Raw genomic sequence first — 20,541 nt, 5'->3', positions numbered from 1 at the left:
TATGATTTTGTTTAATGACATGCATTTATACAAAAATCATAAAGGCATGATTTTATAAACAAAACAGCATCTAATTTAGTGGATTCTTCAGGACATTTTCTGTATCTTTCAGCTGATGACAAGTCAGTAATGAAGCATATTAAAATGTTGGACAAACAAGAAGTGATTTCAAGAAATTATCAGGAGAAATAAGTTGTTCAGCTTTTAGATACTCTTTAAGGACATGTGAAAATTAATTATACTTGCCTACATAGACCTGGTGTTATTTAAACATGTCTATGTTCAACAGTTGACAGGTGAAAAAAGAAGCCAACTAAGGTTTGGTAGAAAAACTTACTGTCGGTGTCATTTAGTTGAAATGCTTCAGATTTGGACATAACTTCTTTTTTAAAACAGGGTTCCAACTTAGTGAAATAATCTTAATGAAATGTACAACATTAACTTGGTATTTGGATACATTTACAAACCATTCTCTTTAGGCCTTTTCTCTGCAAGCTTATGAAATGATGAAATAAACCACAGAGGCCTGAGACACCATCAGGCAAATCAATCTTTTCCCACCAGAGCAGATTTAGTTGGGCTACGGAGCTCAATTCTAGAGAAAATGCATCTTTAAAACAGTACTTTCATAAAGCATTTGAAGATGAAGCCATCTCTACCACTCAATTTGAGATTAGTGATGGAGTTAGGGTTAACCCTAACCCCAATCTAACCCTAGATTGTTTTATACAGTTTAACAGTGCTTTCCTCGTAGAGAAACACTATGTCAATCGAACACAATTTAGATTACTATGCTAAAGTAGTTTAAATTACAGTAGACTCAAACTGATTCAATATTAATTTACTAAACTGTAATGTTGAATGACTTCAATCTGGGTTTCCTGGGCATACAAAAATAAGCTGCAAACTTAATTAACCTTAGACATGTAAACATGCTATTCAAAATACTTCTCCAAAAACCATAAATACTCTGAGTGTATCGTTGACCTTGATCTTGTTTGACAACAGACAAATACGGTTGTCATCTTATTGAAAACCTCATTGCCACCCCCCCCCCCCCCACCACCACCACCACCACCACAACGTGCTGATAGTGTTCCTTTCTTCTCTTAATCAGTCTGCCGTACGATGGCTGCGTTCCATTTCAGATTCCTGCCGATCAGCCGTACAAGAATTGCTAGAACTAACTATGCGGAGCTGGAATGCTTATAAAAATATTTTGTGTGGTTTATAATACATTATGGAAGATCAAGTCTGAAACATGACCTTTTCAAGTCGAAAAGGTCATGTTTCATAATAATAATTATGAAACATGACCTTTTCATAATTATGAAAATGTCATGATAGATACCTATCTATACATAGATAGGTGTACCAGGTGGAGCAGAAGCGGCGCTCCGTCTGTCAAATATTACAAGCTGTAGCGCGTAGCAGCGGTTCAACAGCGAGAGCAGAACCACATCGCAGCTCGAAGACTTAAATAATTTTGCGGGTTATTTGTTTAACCCGCAAACTGCCTGCGTTCAGTTTGTCTGACTGTCGTGCTAATCCGGGTGAGTGTTTGTAGCTGTGCGCTGCTTTACCTGCTATCTGATCCTCCATATGTCCTTTTTACTGCAGTGAGCCTCGATGTAGCCAAACTCCGTCAAGTATGGCATTGTTTTTATGTCGTATTAGCTTCGTTGTGTTGATGCATTTTGTTGTGCTTCACCCCACATGCTTCAATTTTCCGCCACAACACGCAAACTTCCCCATTCACTCAGTGCATTATAGTTCTTGATAACGCTTAGGATTTGCGCGTTTGCGCAGTGTGAAGGAAAGAGGAGACCAGCTGCAGGCAGGCTGCGAAATGAGATGCAGGTGATCAGTTTGTGTGATCGGCAACAAGAGACCGTGATCGGCGATAACCGATCATACACGATCTATCGGCAAACCTCTAATATATATATATATATATATATATATATATATATATATATATATACACTGCTAAAAAAAATAAAGGGAACACTCAAATAACACATCCTAGATCTGAATGAATGAAATATTCTCATTGAATACTTTGTTCTGTACAAAGTTGAATGGGCTGACAACAAAATCACACAAAAATCATCAATGGAAATCAAATTTATTAACCAATGGAGGCCTGGATTTGGAGCCACACACAAAATTAAAGTGAAAAAACACACTACAGGCGGATCCAACTTTAATGTAATGTCCTTAAAACAAGTCAAAATGGGGCTCAGTATTGTGTGTGGCCTCCACGTGCCTGTATGACCTCCCTACAACTCCTGGACATGCTCCTGATGAGGTGGCGGATGGTCTCCTCAGGGATCTCCTCCCAGACCTGGACTAAAGCATCCGCCAACTCCTGGACAGTCTGTGGTGCAACGTGACGTTGGTGGATGGAGCGAGACATGATGTCCCAGATGTGCTCAATCGGATTCAGGTCTGGGGAACGGGCGGGCCAGTCCATAGCTTCAATGCCTTCATCTTGCAGGAACTGCTGACACACTCCAGCCACATGAGGTCTAGCATTGTCCTGCATTAGGAGGAACCCAGGGCCAACCGCACCAGCATATGGTCTCACAAGGGGTCTGAGGATCTCATCTCGGTACCTAATGGCAGTCAGGCTACCTCTGGTGAGCACATGGAGGGCTGGGAGGCCCTCCAAAGAAATGCCACCCCACACCATTACTGACCCACTGCCAAACCGGTCATGCTGAAGGATGTTGCAGGCAGCAGACCGCTCTCCACGGCGTCTCCAGACTCTGTCACGTCTGTCACATGTGCTCAGTGTGAACCTGCTTTCATCTGTGAAGAGCACAAGGCGCTAGTGGCGAATTTGCAAATCCTGGTGTTCTCTGGCAAATGCCAAGCGTCCTGCACGGTGTTGGGCTGTGAGCACAACCCCCATCTGTGGACGTCGGGCCCTCATACCATCCTCATGGAGTCGGTTTCTAACCGTTTGTGCAGACACATGCACATTTGTGGCCTGCTGGAGGTCATTTTGCAGGGCTCTGGCAGTGCTCCTCCTGTTCCTTCTTGCACAAAGGCGGAGGTAGCGGTCCTGCTGCTGGGTTGTTGCCCTCCTATGACCTCCTCCATGTCTCCTGGTGTACTGGCCTGTCTCCTGGTAGCGCCTCCAGCCTCTGGACACTACGCTGACAGACACAGCAAACCTTCTTGCCACAGCTCGCATTGATGTGCCATCATGGATGAGCTGCACTACCTGAGCCACTTGTGTGGGTTGTAGAGTCCGTCTCATGCTACCACGAGTGTGAAAGCACCACCAACATTCAAAACTGACCAAAACATCAGCCAGACAGCATAGGTACTGAGAAGTGGTCTGTGGTCCCCACCTGCAGAACCACTTCTTTATTGAGTGTGTCTTGCTAATTGCCAATAATGTCCATCTGTTGTCTGTTCCATTTGCACAACAACAGGGGAAATTTATTGTCAATCAGTGTTGCTTCCTAAGTGGACAGTTTGATTTCACAGAAGTTTGATTTACTTGGAGTTATATTGTGTTGTTTAAGTGTTCCCTTTATTTTTTTGAGCAGTGTATATATATATTAGTGTCTTTGTGTGCTTTAGATTTTCTGTGCTGATGAATTTTTTTGCGAAGCAATAAAAGCTGGGTAGCTCTTTAATTGTTACAAAATAAAGCTGTATTTCCTCCTTCAGCCCACTGGCTGCAATGTTGACACCTGGAGATGCCATGAGACCTAAATTCTGAACGTCATGGCATGGAGTGTGTTGCGTTTTCTTGTTCAGTACTCATCTTTAAAATGAATCACACTTCTTTTCGTTAGATAGCTGTGTTCACTTTATTGCTAACTTCGGTTAACTTCATCTGTACTTTGCTTGATCGGAACAGTGCTGCCTTTACACAAGAACTCGCACTCACTCCCCTGGTGGACAACAGCAGTACAACAAGCACATAAACAAAGTGACAGGATACAGAACTTGCAGCTTTACCTTCCAAAGTAAATTAGAAAACATGAACACATAACACAGAATAACTCAAAGACAAGTTAAGATGAGAACATATTCAAACAGAGTGCATCCCAGTTTTCCATGTCTGGCATATAACCATTCATTTTATCTTTTAAACTGGTTATATTGGACTTGTGTCCAGACAGAGGGATAATCAGTAGCCCAGCATCATGACCTGTTTGTTCTGAAGATCCTGCAGCTTCCACTTCTCTTCCTAACATGGCGCCTCCTCACCCTGACTCTCATACTGACAGGAGGAACCACAGAGCTCTGTTAGGTTAAAGCTCATCTTCTGAAGTTGGGATATTTTTCCTCCAACAGGTTCCAGAGGAATCACCTCAAACCAGATGTTGGGCTGGATTTTATTTCACTGTCATTTGAGTGGAGTGGAGCTATAAAGGTTGAAAAAGGTTATCATTTTGGAGAAAGTATGTATCAGAATGTGAATTAGAAATTCACATTTCTATATTGTATGCTTTTAGCATCTGTTTCTAAATTTAAATGAAATTATAATTTTCACAACAGAAATTATGTTTTTTTCCTTATTTTCTTAACCCTTTTTCTTATACTAAGTTAGCCAATATTTTGTTCTTACAAACATTTTATTTGAATTTAATTTAATGTAAATTGAGTTTATTTATGTAGCAAATTTTTGCTAAAAGGAAGTTCAAAGTGCTTTACATGACAAAAACAAGACACAAAAAACAATTAAGTTGACAACATGAAATGTCAAAAAAGCAACAAACATTGCATGCTTTTAAACGCCAATATCAAAACATTAAATCATTATCGTCGAATATAGGAAAGAAGGCAAGAATTAATCAATGTTCCAATTATTATTAATTAAAGGCAAATGGGATTTTAGCCTTGATTTAAAAGAACTCAGTGTTTCAGCTGATTTGCGGTTTTCTGGAAGTTTGTTTCAGATTAGAGGAGGATAAAACTGAATGCTGTTTGCTTCTCCACTTGTGGTTCTGGTTCTGAGGATTAGTAGGACGAATTCTGTGTAACAGTTTAAAGGAGACATCTTTCATTTTGTTGTTTATCAAAAGTTTTTGATGATATGCCTGCACCTTTTTCCCACACATTTTTCCAACAGAAAACAACTGAAGGTACAGAAATAACATCTTGTTAGATGTTAAATTTAACATCTGAATCTAGATTTCATTTAGATGTTAAATCTATAATTTTGATTATATTCTGAATTAAAATATAATCAAAATAATGTTTTAATTTTTATTATTAGTTAATCCATCCATCCATTTTCTTGACACCCTTGTCCCTTAATGGGGTCGGGGGGGCTGCTGGCGCCTATCTCCAGCTAACGTTTCGGGCGAGAGGCAGGGGTCACCCTGGACAGGTTGCCAGTCTGTCGCAGGGCAACACAGAGACACACAGGACAAACAATCATGCACACACACACTCACACCTAGGGGCAATTTGGAGAGACCAATTAACCTGACAGTCATGTTTTTGGACTGTGGGAGGAAACCGGAGTTAATTATTAGTTAATTAATTATTAATTATATGTGAATGGTTATGTGTGTGTACATTTTCCAAACTTTTCTTCATAGAGAAACATCTAACGGGTTAAAACTGCACCAAAGTGCTGTACACCTTTGAATAAATAGATTTTAAACACAGATTAACATAATGGAAAATTTTACTGGGTCTGGAATGTGACCTTTATATACTGTGATAAAAAGTTTACATTAAAAGGGCATGGGACATTTTTTATTCTAACAAGTAAAAGAAAACAAGCTTTACCAATGGTAAATTGGTAAAGCTGTCAGTTACCGTTAAAAAGGACTTAACTTAATCACCAATACAATTCTAAGAGGCTCTTAGAAATGTGTTGTTGATTAACAACACATAAACCAATAAGAGCATAAACCTTGGTTCACACATTTAATTTGTTACGCAATCAAACACAGTATCACTCCTCAGGAATAAGCAGAGAACTGCCGGTAGGTGGCAGTAAGCTCCTGACAGAGGACGGTTGGAACTGTTTAGAGGAAAGGGAAATAGTAGAGGAAGAAGTCAACTACGTTCAGCAGAAGATCGAAATGGCCGCGCCAGCAGAGAGGATGGAGGTAAGATCTTAGCGGAGGAAACACGACAACTGACTTTCACAGCTCTGTTAGATTGACTCACACCATACCTGAGTCTACAACAGAATTAGCAATATGTGTTTCAGTCTCTACTTGTTTTCATATTTCGGCCTCGTAGTTAACGAGCAGCAAAGCGTCCATTTTATATCAGCGTCAACGTTTAATAATGATGCCTTTAGTCATTCATTTATGTCGCAGTTGAAAAAATACCAAAAAATCACGTAAACACTCAAGGTGTTTTTTATTGGGCGGTTAATGTAGGTGTGAGCGGAGAGCGGATGATTTTTTACCCCAGCTGGTGTGCTGCCTCAGCCGGTTGGACCGCATGGGCTCCAACGTGTTAGCATCTGGAGCTAGTTGAACTAGCCGCTTATAAAGGGATGCTGCGTTCATCTCCGCTGGTTCTTTATTCACCTGGGAACCAGAGCCCACACCATTCAGTAAACACATTTACTCTTCTCCTGGGAACTGTATATAGCTTGTCCGTTTTTTCTTCAACATGTCTTTCTGAGCGTAACAATTAGGTTCAGAGAAAAGTTTGCCGGTGTTCGAAGTAGTTACAGCTAGTAGCTGGAAAGAGCAGGCATGGGAGGTCTGAGACCCCCCCTTCCCCTCCCCACTCGCGATTGTTAGAACTGCAGGGTTTCCCCCAGAAAACTTGCTAGGCCCGGAGGTCAGGGCACTGATTCAGTCCACCCACTGTGTTAACCCTTGTGTTTACAAATGGGGTCCAACCGACCACACACCTGTAAAGCTCGTATCATTTGCCTCAGTCCTCGCACGCACAAGGGTTAAGATGTTAAGTTGACAGGAAATGTAAAAATATTACTGGATAATTATGTTACTGGAAGACGTTGACAACAATTCTTAAACCTACAATTATAGAATCTTAAAAACAACAAATAATAATAATAAAACCCCCAATTAAAATAGGCCTAAGTATTAATTATTTGCATTTCTGTTAAATCCAAATTAAGTCAGCAGCTCCTTAACCATTGTGTGATCTTAACTCCCTTTGTCCTACTATGGGTTAAAATGATCCGCTGTACCAAAACCCCAAAATAAAGCAGCTGAATTGAACATTAAATCCAAAGTCTATTTTGCTGAAACAATCTGTTATATATCAATTCAACTACATTTAATAAATTTATTGAATTAAACACGCCCACTCCTGCCCGGTGCCTCTCCTCATGGCAACTACAGAGTGGAAGAGTGTCCAACCCAGAGGTCGCGTGAACCAAATATTTTCCGTATTTGACTGGTTGTTTTTTATTTTTACTACGGGAAAATTTGAAGCCTGTCGGTCATTTTGACAGGTTATCATTAACATCCTTGACTGGAACACATGGGCAGACATTATAGACTTTACGCAAAGAGTTCATCACAGAGGCAACAAAAATTAATCAATGAAAAATCCTTTCTGAACATCATCTCATGAAGTCCAAACTAAATGCGTCTTTCTGACCGGGAGCCGACGGCGTGTTCAAGAGTTATGGATCGGACGCTTTGGAGCGTTTGGTTAGGAAGCGCATTTCCAAACCTTTGGTTGAAATGGCGTGTTTAATTCAAGTCTCCAGTGCATACAGAATAGGGAAAAAAATAAAGAGAATGCAATGTTATGTTAATCCATTTATTGTCTAAACAGAGGAGCTGGCATTTTATCTTGACATAAATAAAGGTGCAGAAGAGGTTAATTAGAATAGACCGTAACATGCGCGTTGTGGCTGCGCAACCAATGCGGACGCGGCTCTGCCTCTGCAAAGAATTAAACTTAACTCATCCTGCGTTTTCAATAAAAGGAGCCTTCTTTTTCACATTATCTCCCGTGCCGAGAGCGGCGTTCTGGAGGAGTGCGGAAGATGTAATATTTGTCCGTTTTGGGGAAGCGAAACTACGCAAAAAAATCCTCGTAAAAGCGCACGCCTGGACCGCACAGGGTAAAAAAACTCCCAGAGTTCAATTGATCTGTTTGGATCAGACAGATCTAACAGAGTAATGAACTAGCGCAGACTTCTTTGCAGTTGTGACCAGGAGGAATTTGTGAGACACTTGAGTTCAGACCCCAGCAGGTGAAGTGCTGGTAATTTAAGTGGAGTCTTTCATTTCATTTATAAGTTATTGGGGCCACAGTGATTTTTGTCATTACAGAGAAAAAGTTAAACGTGTTCATCAGCTTTATTTGATGGGATCTGGATTCGGTAAAACTAGGTGAATATTAAAAATGCGGCTAAATAGTGAATGTTGATTATAATTTGACGGGTAAAAATAGAACATGACCGATTTTTTTTAATACTGATGCTACTCAAGATGATGGAGAACAAAAAGTCTAGCGCGACCTCTGGTCCAACCACTCCCAAGGAGACTGGTTCTAGAACCAGAGCCAGGCGTTTAGGTGAGGCCGACTATTTCTTGTCAGAACCTCTAAACTTCACACACCAGTTCAGGCCACTTAACCACCACAGAGGTGACATTCCACTTCCCAATAGCCAGCTTCTGCAACCAAGTATCGCAAAGGTCCCCGCTCTCAGCTACCACCCATCCCACACTGCACCTGAGCCCTTTGGCCCCTCTCACAGGGAGGGCCCAAATGAAGGGGGACCCATGTCTCCTCTATGGGCCACCGTTTTTTTGTATTACAATACAGGTCATTCTCAAAAAATTAGCATATTGTGATAAAGTTAATTATTTTCCATAATGTAATGATAAAAATTAAACTGTCATATTTTAGATTCATTGCACACCAACTGAAATATTTCAGGTATTTTATTTTTAATACTGATGATTTTGGCATACATCTCATGAAAACCCAAAATCCCCGTCTCAAAAAATTTGCGTATTTCATCCGACCAATAAAAGAAAAGTGTTTTTAATACCAAAACAGTCAACCTTCAAATAATTATGTTCAGTTATGCATCAATACTTGGTCAGGAATCCTTTTGCAGCCTTCAATGCAGCGCGGCATGGAGGCAATCAGCCTGTGGCTCTGCTGAGGTGTCATGGAGCCCAGGATGCTTCGATAGCCTTAAGCTCATCCAGAGTTTTGGGTCTTGGTCTCTCAACTTTCTCTTCACGATATCCCACAGATTCTCTATGGGGTTCAGGTCAGGAGAGTTGGCAGGCCAACTGAGTACAGTAATACCATGGTCAGTAATACCAGTGGTTTTGGCACTGTGAGCAGGTGCCAGGTTGGGCTGAAAAATTGAATCTTCATCTCCATAAAGTTTGTCAGCAGATGGAAGCATGAAGTGCTCCAAAACCTCCTGATAGCTGCTGCATTGACCTGCCCTTGATAAAACACAGTGGACCAACACCAGCAGCTCCCCAGACCATCACTGACTGTGGGTACTTGACACTGGACTTCTGGCCTTTTGGCATTTCCTTCTCTCCAGTCTTCCTCCAGATTCTGGCACCTTGATTTCCGAATGACATGCAAAATTTGCCTTCATCCGAAAAAAGTACTTTGGACCACTGAGCAACAGTCCAGTGCTGCTTCTCTGTAGCCCAGGTCAGGCACTTCTGCCGCTGTTTCTGGTTCTAAAGTGGCTTGACCTTTGACCTGGGAACTGCAGCACCTGTAGCCCATTTCCTGCACACGCATGTGCACGGTGGCTCTGGATATTTCTACTTCAGACTCAGTCCACTGCTTCCCCCAAGGTCTGGAATCGGCCCTTCTCCGCAATCTTCCTCAGGGTCCGGTCACCTCTTCTCGTTTCGCAGCGTTTTCTGCCACACTTTTTCCTTCCCACTGAGGTGCCTTGATACATCACTCTGCGAACAGCCTATTCGTTCAGAAATTTCTTTCTGTGTTTTACCCTTACTGAGGGTGTCAATGATGGCCTTCTGGACAGCAGTCAGGTCAGCAGTCTTACCCATGATTGCAGTTTTGAGTAATGAACCAGGCTGGGAGTTTTTTAAAAGCCTCAGGAATCTTTTGCAGGTGTTTAGAGTTACTTTGTTGATTCAGATGATGAGGTTAACGGCTCGTTCAGAGAACCTTTTCATGATATGCAAATTTTTTGAGACGGGGATTTTGGGTTTTCATGAGCTGTATGCCAACATCATCAGTATTAAAACAATAAAAGACCTGAAATATTTCAGTTGGTGTGCAATGAATCTAAAATATATGGCAGTTTAATTTTTATCATTACATTATGGAAAATAATTAACTTTATCACAATATGCTAATTTTTTGAGAAGGACCTGTATGTTAAGGTGACAAAAAATTTAAAAATATCGCTCAGTAATTATACATTACGGGAAAACATCGCCAGTGAAACACCACTTAAACCCACAACTAGTCTTAAAAACAACAAATCAAAATATACAATTAAAATGAATATCATTATTTGCACTTTTGTTTAATCCAAATTAAGTCAGCAGCTCCATCAAATTGTTTAACATTTAAATGTTAAGATTTTAAGGAGCTGGCAAGTTTACTTTGTAAAAGTTCAAAGAACAATATTCATAGTTAGATTTTGTTACCATAGCTACAATCTGATGCTGTGAGTTTAATCTTTAAGTTTGAGCTCTTTTTGTTCACAAACACAATTTAGTAAACTGCAATTATAACTGATTGCTTTTCAGGTTGACCAATTAAACCAGGTAGAAGCCCCCAGGGCTTCTACTCCCCCTCTCTGACTAAATCCAACACATCTGTTAGAGGTGCTGATGTTTTTAGCAACAAAAGTGGCCCCTAAATCAGATTCTTCTCAAGGCCTCATTAGCCTTGGACCGGCCCTGCATGATGAGGCAATCTGCTGCAAACGGGAGATTTAATTCAATGCTGCTAATGTGACTTTAGTAGCTCTTTCATTTCATGTCTGTCGAGTTTTAATAAGCGTCACAGAAACTATTCTGATTGGTCGAGTTTCTCAGATCTCCCCGCCGCTGTGCACATTAACTCTGTCTGACTAAGTGGACAAAACATTTGATACGGTTTGATGCATTGTGTAACCAGAAAAATAATACTAAAAATAATACTATAATAATATAATCAGCATTATGTGTTACAGACAGGAGAGCGTGAAAGCTCCTCACCAGGCTGAACCTGCATGATCAAGTTAGCACTAGTTCAATAACTAATACACCGGCCAACCGGGACCACATAAATAAACTTTAACAGCGCAGGCAGAGCTGGGCGCTGGGCAGCGTGTTGAGATGGAAAAGCTGCACAAAATTCTTTGTTCACAAATATAAATCATTCTCACCGCTCGCTCTGAAAGCGCAACTACAAATTATTCCTGCAGTTCATGTAGAGCTGCGCAACCAGAGCTAACCAGAGTGGTGTTTAAAGTCCTACCTTGATCAAAAGCTCTGGGAAGAATCATAATTCCTCATAGGGGCTTGATGTAAACATCCATACAGGTCAGCCTGTGTCCAGTTTGAGTGAAAGGAGGCGCGCGGGATCCGCGCTGAGGTAAACTTAATCCAGCTACTGCAGCGCGCGAGGCAACGCACAGAGGCGCCAGCGGTGTGATTGGTCCGTCTTTAAATGCATAAACTATAGACCTATATTCTATAAACATATCTTTTAGGAATAAATCTGCTCAGAGCAACAGAGACGCTTGCAATCCAGCTTAAAAAAGAATAAAAGTTTTTATTATTATTATTATTTTCCTAAAAACATAAACAAGAAAGGCTTAACCTGGCGGTGGCGCAAGTAAAGGATGGCGGGCCACCAGGCCTATGATACATTGGGGGAAACCCTGATAAGTGGGTGACCCTACCAGAGGCATGAAGACCCCAGGCAGCATAGCTCCTGGGATCACATGGACACTCAAACCGCTCCACCATGATGAGATGCCACCCAGAATGTAGTACATCTTTTTCTCTCATGTTGCTTTTCTGAATGTGGGTTTATTAATCTCAGAATGAATCTTTCTCAAGAAAACAAAAACTCATTATTATATGAGTAGGTTGCTTTTGTAAAGCCAGACCTTTTCAATTCAGATCATCCTCAACAATTTTGCATTTTACAGACCTTACCAACATTTTTACAATTTCAAAGATAAAAACAAACAGCGTTTACTTTGATGATAAATTCATCCATTCCATCAATTCAATATTCTTTTGTTATCTATTCTAGATCTTTTAAGGCTCTTCTTAAAAATTAAATGATCAGCAATTAATGTAATTTATGTTCCAGTAAGAAATTGCTTTTTACACAAAAGAAATAGAAACCACCCACAACCAAAACCATAAGTGAAACTGATTATGAAGCCCCTGTAAACAAATTAAGCTTTCAAAAATAATCATCAGAATGTAGAATGAGCTTAATTTATTATGCGCTTCATTGATTAATTGCTTATTGTGGCACATCCATTCTGCCAGCTTCAGCCAGTAACTGTGTTTCCCTTTGTTGAGGTTTCTCAGGGGGAGAGTTCTGTCAAACCTGCAGCAGAGGACATGACGTCAAAGGACTACTACTTTGACTCTTATGCCCACTTTGGAATTCATGAGGTAATTTTTCAGTTATTATTTACCCAACGACAACAATCTCCATTGATTTATGGTTTTCGCCTTCCAAGCTGTAACTGCTCCCGTCTCTACAGGAAATGCTGAAAGACGAGGTTCGGACTTTGACTTACCGCAACTCCATGTTCCACAACAAGCACTTGTTCAAGGACAAGGTGGTTCTGGATGTCGGCAGTGGAACGGGCATCCTCTGCATGTTTGCAGCCAAAGCTGGAGCCAAGAAAGTTATAGGGGTATGTATTCAGTTCCCCTTCAGCCGCTCCACTTGTCTGGCTCTCCAGGTTAACTGTATGCTTGGAATTTGTTTTTCCAGATAGAGTGCAGTAGCATTTCAGACTATGCTGTGAAAATTGTGAAGGCCAACAATCTGGATGATGGTGAGTCCATGAAAACCAGCTGGACTCCGAGTCAGGAGGAGTCATGGGTTAAATCTGTGCTTTTTTCCCTGCAGTTGTGACCATCATTAAGGGGAAGGTGGAGGAAGTGGAGCTGCCTGTGGAAGGAGTTGATATCATCATCTCAGAGTGGATGGGATACTGCCTCTTTTACGAGTCCATGCTCAATACAGTCATTTATGCCAGAGACAAATGGCTGGTATGTATTAGGGGGGATGTTGCTAGTTGGAAGATTTTATGCGCCCATCCAGTTTTTTCATTTCTGATACTGATACAGATGTGAGATCTAGTATCGGCCGATACCAATCCAATTCAGAAAATCAGTGCTGAATTGACATAAAACCTTTTTTTTTTAAGCAGAGACATAAACATACTGAATTACAAATTTATTTTGTAACCTGTAGGAGAAGGAGCCCCTATTGGGGCTGTTCCTCCTACAATGAGAGAAAATTGGACGATGGGGCAGAGGAGAGCCCTGAGGGTGGAAGTCATCCTGTTTGTGTTATGTTCCCTAAGTTTTTGTTGTTTCTGTGTTTGAACTGTCAGCATAGACAAACTGGTATAACTAATGGTAATATTAGAGCAGCTTCATGGAATGTTAATGGTCTAGACAACTTTTTTAAGAGGAGCAGAGTAATATCCAAGATAAAAAGGGAGAAAATCCAGTTTATACTTTTTCAATTATTCTTTAACTCAGTGGTCCCCAACCTTTTAATCACTGCGGACCGGTCAAGACTTGGCAAGACTGGGTTCCTTTTTTTTTGTTTGTTTTTTTTGGGGGGGGGTTGCCCCGAATTTCCCCTTACGACAATCTTAGAATGTCGCTCGCGATAATCGTAACCGGTCAACCTGCTGTGTGTGGTATGCTAAGACTGATTGTGTCCAGTCAGTAGAACGTTGGGACCGCTCCGATCTAAAATTGGGCAAATTCTCGCAGCGTGTAGGGGTTTCCCTGACTGGCAGCGAGAACGCAGCCTGTTGAATGTGACAGGTAGCCAATCAGAAAGTGCGGTGACATAGCTCACGGAGGGGAATCCCAAACAGCTGACATCGCGCAACCATGGACATCGGAGATGATGCATGGAAACAGCATGAATGTTTATTCAGCATTTTGTACAAAGATTATCCACAGAAATAAGGAGTGGAGTTGGAGCAAATTCGCTACCACAGTTGATAAACCCGGTAACTTTTCAGCTGTCCATTGTGACACCAGACTATTCATTCAGTCAGGGCGTGATGCTACACTAGCTAGTAGGGAAGCTCCGATCAAGTTTTTTGCTGCTGATTCCGATACCGATTACCAATGAGGCCGATCTCTGCCGATCACCTGGGTTGACTGTTAATTTTTTGCTTTAGGTATAAATGCTACTATGTGATCTGACTAAATTAAAAGATTATCTGGCAATAAATTCACCTAATTTAGGCATAAAACATGCAAAATATTTGCAGGCACAATACAGCAGCTATTCAGTCAAAAGGACAACTGAAAAACCTGCAATCAGTAAAATAATTAATAGTAAGGCTCTCAGTACCATAAATTATACATGAGTCAAATAAATATGCCTATATCAAGTAATGTCAAGTAAAAAAAGGAAACCTTCATTCAAAGTCAAATGCAGGCTGCATCAAAATAAACAATCCTTCCTGGAAGCACAGCTAGCTGATTAATGCTGGTACTGATGGTTTGTTTCTGACTGAGCGGAGTCATTCTGCAGAACACATAAGGAAGCAGAGGAGATCGATTATTTTTTTTTAGAGATTACCTGTCTTGTGTTGGGACAGCAAAAGTTTTAATACATATCTAAAATCTTTTCCTTTTTTTAAAGTTAAATGTTGCAGCTTTAAGCAGACATTTGGTGTGAGAGTTCACTGCAGGTGGAGCAGAAGCGAAGCTCCGTCTGTGAAGTATTACTACCAGTAGCGCGTAGCGGCGGTTCAACAACGAGAACAGAACCAGCATCTTACACCGCCAGCTCGAAGACTTAAATTATTTTTCGGGTCATTTGTTTAGCTGTCTGACTGTGATGCTAATCCGGGTGAGTGTTGGTAGTTGTGTGCTGCTTCACTGGCCGGATGTCATTTTTTCCTGCATTGAGCCTCGATGTAGCCAAACACTGTCAAGTGCTTGTTTTTTAAATGTCACATTAGATTCGTTGTGTTGACGCATTTTGATGTGCTTCACCCTTGAGGTAAATTTCCACCGCAACACGCAAACTTTCCCGTCCACTCTCAGAGTGTTATAGTTCCACACCACGTTGCTTAGGATTTAAATAATTTAACAAAGACAAACTGTAAATTACAGCATAGGCTCCCGCAATAGGGGCATTGCGCGGCGCGGTGGTTAGCGCTGCGCCCCGCATACAGAGACTTTAGCCCGCGGTAGTCCAACTCCCGCCTCCATTCGCTGGGCCCAGGCCTCTCTCCGCTCTCTCTGCCCCCTTACAGTCAGATTGCTGTCAAATAAACTAGTGCTGAAAAAATCCTTAAAAATAAAAAAGACTACCGGAGTAATGTGCGACAATGTGGCATGATGTCGGGTTTTTTTATCCCTCAACTACCCCCAACTAATCAGCGTCACCCTGCATATTGAAGCTTCTAACCTCTTTGCGCTCTTATAAAGATATGGTTTGACAACATCTGTAAACTCCAAGTCCAAATTTCATCCTGAGGATCTGATAGAGGTGATCTGTGCTGCCGTCTGCATGTCGGTTCAGAGAGACGCTGCTGAGTCAGCAGAGCTTCCTGCTGCGCATCGGGCTGAAAAGCAGCAGGTGGTTTTGTTGAATTCAACTGTGACCAAGTGCAGTTATCCATTCATGCCAGTAGGTTGCGTAGTCCACCAAAGGAAAACTACCTCCTACACCACAAAGAATTTACTATAAAAGCCCGAGACGATTACTCGGATCCATCTCCTGATGAACCGCTCTTCAACTAATTTAGTTAGAAAATCTGTAAAATGTGTCAGTATTTTGTCCAAATTAATTAATCCATAGACTAAACCAGAGGTTTCCAAATTGTGGGGTGCGCCCCCTAGGGGTTGAACTACTACATATTTTTTAAGGTCGACTACATCATGACAATAGTGAGTCGATGTCAACTAGTCGCGGTGACGTCATAGTGATGTAAACGCTAAAACCTTCTCAACTACTTGGAGGCTTTATCAGCTATTTTCACGGCAAATATTAAAACCCCTTCTCCCGCTTTTACTAAGTCTATTATGCAGAATTAAAAGCAATAAACAGATCATTCTTCGTGAGCAGCGGAGAAAAGTTCATTGCACAAAGTCGGGTCTGACTTTTTTTTTTTTCCAAACACCGGCTGATGCTGATGATCTCTGGATAGTTAGTTACTCGTATAGGAGTCAAATTATCACACTGATCACAATGGCGCTTTTGGAACATCACAAACCAAACTTATTATGAACGGATTTCCGTTCAGTTTCTGATGATGATGTGTTAAATGTATCATTTAGAATGATGATCTCAATGTCTGTGTTTTTATTTTATTTTTTCTACTGTACCTTTCCAACAGAAACCAGATGGACTGATTTTCCCGGACAGAGCCACACTGTATGTCACTGCTATTGAAGACAGGCAGTACAAGGACTACAAGATCCACTGTGAGTAGCTGCTTCCAGCTTTGTCTCCTCATATGGTCTCTAGGCTCGTCACAATAACAAATTCTGGTTGACGATAAATTGTCCCAGAAATTATTGTGATAAACAATAATATTGTGACTTAGAAGCCATTGTTGACCAATAGCATAAAAATTGTCTAACACTGCAAGTAGACCCTCTCAGACGTCAATAAACTAATTTCAAAAGAACATTTAAGACTGGAACTGGAACACCTTTTAAATATAAAAAATTGGGAGGGGGGTTTAGAGGTTTTGCATTAAGCATTCTTCACTTTCAGATTCTCTGGCTGATGGCAGGGGGGGGGGGGGGTCTGCCCCCCACACAATGCCACCCTGTGGTTGGCCATGTCGCCCATATCAGAAATGCCACCTCACCTCAGTGATTGTATCAATAGGATGCTCCCCAATAAAGTAAATCAACATCGGTGCATTTTAAGTGCGTATATGTTGGTTGTATTGTTTAGTTGCTACTGTTTTACAACATGATGCTGGTTCAGATGTTCACCACGGTCATTCAGTTTGAATCCAAAGCGCTCCTCCTCACCAAGCGTTATGCTTCGCTGTGGTTGGAGACCAGGAGCCTGTCGGGTAACTGGCAGGCGGTAGTGGTCACACGGTGATGGGAGGCAGCGCTGCTCCATCTCCATTCATTTTTAAAGAGCTTGTACTCATCCTGACGAGCGAACAGCATAATTTGTTCATGTGAAATTTTGAGCTCATACACGCAGAGGTGCACATGCCGGCTAGCGCCGCCGCACAAAAATGTTGAAAATTGTTCATTTGTCGTTTTTGCTGTCGGCCTGAGTGGAGGAAAACTGAGGCTTTTAACTCCCTGATTCAAATCAATCATTTGAATTCCTCTGAGACCGCAACCCAACTTCCTCCATTATTATTATTGTTATTATTATTATTATAGTCACAGTTCTGATTACAGACGCTCTCAGTGAGTGCCAGCTGGAGACGTCCTGGAAGGAACCGGAAAACCACAGGAAAAACCCATCGATATAATCTGCCTCAGAGGAAGGCAGGGAGCTGTTACCAAGGCAACAAGAGGGGAACTCGATGCACCGCAGTGAAGCTTTTTGTCATCCAGTCTCTTTGATAGAAAGAGACGCATAAAGAAAACAAACGAGCAATATTATTGCCCTAATTTATTATGGACCTAAAAAAAAATGAGAATAGTTTGGAAAACTTTCAGTATTTTGTCTCTTATTTCCGAAAGTGGAACTATAAACATTCTATAGATTCGTCTCAAAGTGAAACATTTTGAAACAGATTAGGGCGCGACACCATGAGCTTGAACTCTTTACTATACTCTTGTGTTCCAAGCGAGCTGCTGGTTTTTCTATTATCACTGATCTGTAGGGGCAAAGGTCACTACATGCTGCTCTTTTCATACATCTTCAGCTCTTTCTTAGAGGACAGTTCTTTTACTTCCTGCTCTATTGGTCACTTTTTCTGTTTCCTTGTAAGTTTGGGGAGTCGTGTCAGGGTTGAAACGGCTTTGCTGGATGTGACCTGTGACCTGCTTCCTCCTCAGGGTGGGAGAATGTGTATGGCTTTGACATGTCCTGCATCAAGGAGGTGGCAATAAAGGAACCCCTGGTGGACGTGGTGGACCCCAAGCAGCTGGTCACCAATTCCTGTCTCATCAGGGTGAGTGGACACGGACACGTCCGTAGTCAGACAAGTTAAGTGGTCAGAGGACGTGTTGGGTAATATTTCTGTGTGTGTGTGTGTGTGTGTGTTTAGGAGGTGGACATTTACACAGTGAAGGCGGAGGACCTGACCTTCACCTCACCGTTCTGCCTGCAAGTGAAGAGGAACGACTACATCCACGCTCTGGTCACCTACTTCAACATAGAGTTCACTCGCTGCCACAAGAGGATCGGCTTCTCCACCAGTCAGTTGGCTTTTCCCTTACTTGAATTAGGACCCAATCACACTGATTTCCTACAAGCAGCAGCAGCAGCAGCAAGCTGTGGTTCAGACGGGGCATCTCGGTGTCATAAAGGACCATCAGCGCTAAATAAATCAAATTTTCTCACGTTGGTTTAAAATAATATTTCAGTGGGATTCTGTTGTACGTAGCGCCCTAGAGGACATGGGGGATTTTTTTCTATTGTGTTACCTTGCAAAAGTATATCATTACCTCACAATAACTATTGAGTTCCTTTGCAATAAATTAGCAAATACACCCCAGCCTGTTTTGTATAAATGGACTGAACTTTTACAATCATTTTGACCACTCAAAGTGCTTAACACTGGAGTCGCATTCACCCATTTGCACTCACAAATGCTCACATGTTTATATACACAGATCAGTAACTAATGCAACGTGTGGCAGGAGGAAGCTGGAGTTGAACCTAAAATCTTCTGATCACAAGATGACTATTCTATCCACAGTCGCCCCACATACAGTCACAATAACAAGTGTTAATTTAAAGTAGCAAATACCTTTAAAGAACCTCAGTAAAGAAATACACAATTATTTACAAGGTTCCATGCTGTATCCAATTTCTTCAGATTATATTTAAGCAAAAATTGGTTTGCGCATAAATTCTGTAACTTAAATTATTAGCATTAAGTTAGCTTAGCTCCCTGGTGTGAATAACTCTTTAATTTAAAAAAATCAAAGAGTTATTCACACTATAATTTTACAAAGTAATTAGAATAATCGATTCTTGAGCATTTTGAATCGATTAAGAATTTCCAGGAATTGTGATTCTCTGCATCATCTTAATTTTTTCCCCTCCACCTATAGCTGATACCAGGCTTTAGGCGCCTACACATGGTGCATTCACGATTAGGGGGAAATTTATTTTTGAGTTTCCAGTAGGTAACATTCAGTTGGTTTATCTTTGTGCTTCCAGGCCCAGAGTCTCCTTACACCCACTGGAAGCAGACAGTTTTTTACCTGGACGACTACCTGACCGTAAAGACCGGAGAAGAAATCTTCGGCACTTTAAGCATGAAGCCAAACGTCAAGAACAATGTAAGTGGACGAAGAAGGTCCTGCTCTAACACCTTCCATTTAGTCTCCCCAATTCTGACCTGTGTTCTCTCTTGCAGAGGGACCTGGACTTTGCCGTCGATGTGGACTTCAGGGGTCAGCTGTGTGAGATGTCAAAGACTTTGGAGTACAAGATGCGTTAAGGAGCCCTTCCCCCCATCTTTGTGTTAGTCTTTATTAGCAGTCACAGTATACAGGTTCACTGGGAGGGTGTTCTCTAGTAAAAGCTCCCGTGCAGCAACCTTTTAAAGACATGTTTTTGGGTTTTTTTTTTGATAGTATTATACAACATTTCCAAATCTTTACGTTTCAAGAAAATTGATGTGGTGATTCCTTGTGCAGTAGTCGCTCTCAGCCTGGTACCTGGCCGCAGCATCCTACTGGGTTCTGCTTCCAGGTCTTGTAGTATGCACATGCAAGATTTGCATCCGTACAAACAGCCCAATTGTTAATGACGTGTTCCTCAGCAGCCTACAGACCTGTTACAGCGAGACGTTACTGTCCAAAAGCAAATGGGTGGAAATCAAGGCCAAAATAAAGTTTTTCTTTCTCTCTTTTTTTGTATTGTTTTTGGCTGCTGCTCTTTTTAACAAATAAAGTGAATAAAAGGCTGGTTGTCTTCCCTTACTCTGTGTTCATGACGTTCTAAAAGGTTCCCAACCTTTCATGGTAGAGGTGTTATCAATCAGACTTGTCCTAGTCTGTGCAGATTTCTAATTTCCTCAGACATCTGCCTTGCCAGTCCAGATATGGACCAATTTTAATTTAGTTTTCTAATGACTGAGACAAAAGAGGGAAAATGTGCTGAAGATTCTTTTGTGGATGTTATTGAATGTAACAGGTTATAAAGAGGTTCATATGGTGGCATATTGGGGTTGCCGGTGGAGTAAATTTCCACCAAAAACGCCAGAAA

The 20,541-nt window shown here is 41.4% G+C and overlaps 1 protein-coding gene across 2 annotated transcripts; it reads left to right on the top strand.

Annotated features, from left to right (window-relative positions):
• The first annotated feature begins 5,936 nt into the window (after positions 1–5,936).
• prmt1 (protein arginine methyltransferase 1) lies at positions 5,937–20,240 on the top strand. Of its 2 annotated transcripts, none has more exons than XM_008415018.2 (10): positions 5,937–6,092; positions 12,474–12,569; positions 12,662–12,817; positions 12,898–12,961; positions 13,036–13,178; positions 16,511–16,598; positions 18,156–18,271; positions 18,368–18,518; positions 19,489–19,610; positions 19,688–20,240. In XM_008415018.2, exons 1-10 carry the CDS (start codon positions 6,066–6,068, stop codon positions 19,769–19,771), a joined length of 1,047 nt encoding a protein of 348 aa, XP_008413240.1. In that variant the 5' UTR covers positions 5,937–6,065; the 3' UTR covers positions 19,772–20,240. The 2 variants fall into 2 exon arrangements, with proteins under 2 accessions (XP_008413240.1, XP_008413241.1); XM_008415019.2 differs by having other exon boundaries at positions 5,989–6,092; positions 12,483–12,569.
• Positions 20,241–20,541: the final 301 nt, after the last annotated feature.

This window comes from Poecilia reticulata, chromosome 8 (genome assembly GCF_904066995.2).
Source record: "Poecilia reticulata chromosome 8, P_reticulata-male-v2, whole genome shotgun sequence".
Classification (NCBI taxonomy): Eukaryota; Metazoa; Chordata; class Actinopteri; order Cyprinodontiformes; family Poeciliidae; genus Poecilia; species Poecilia reticulata.
The sequence above is the reverse complement of the archived record's forward strand: the minus strand, read 5'-3'. Positions and strand labels throughout refer to the sequence as shown.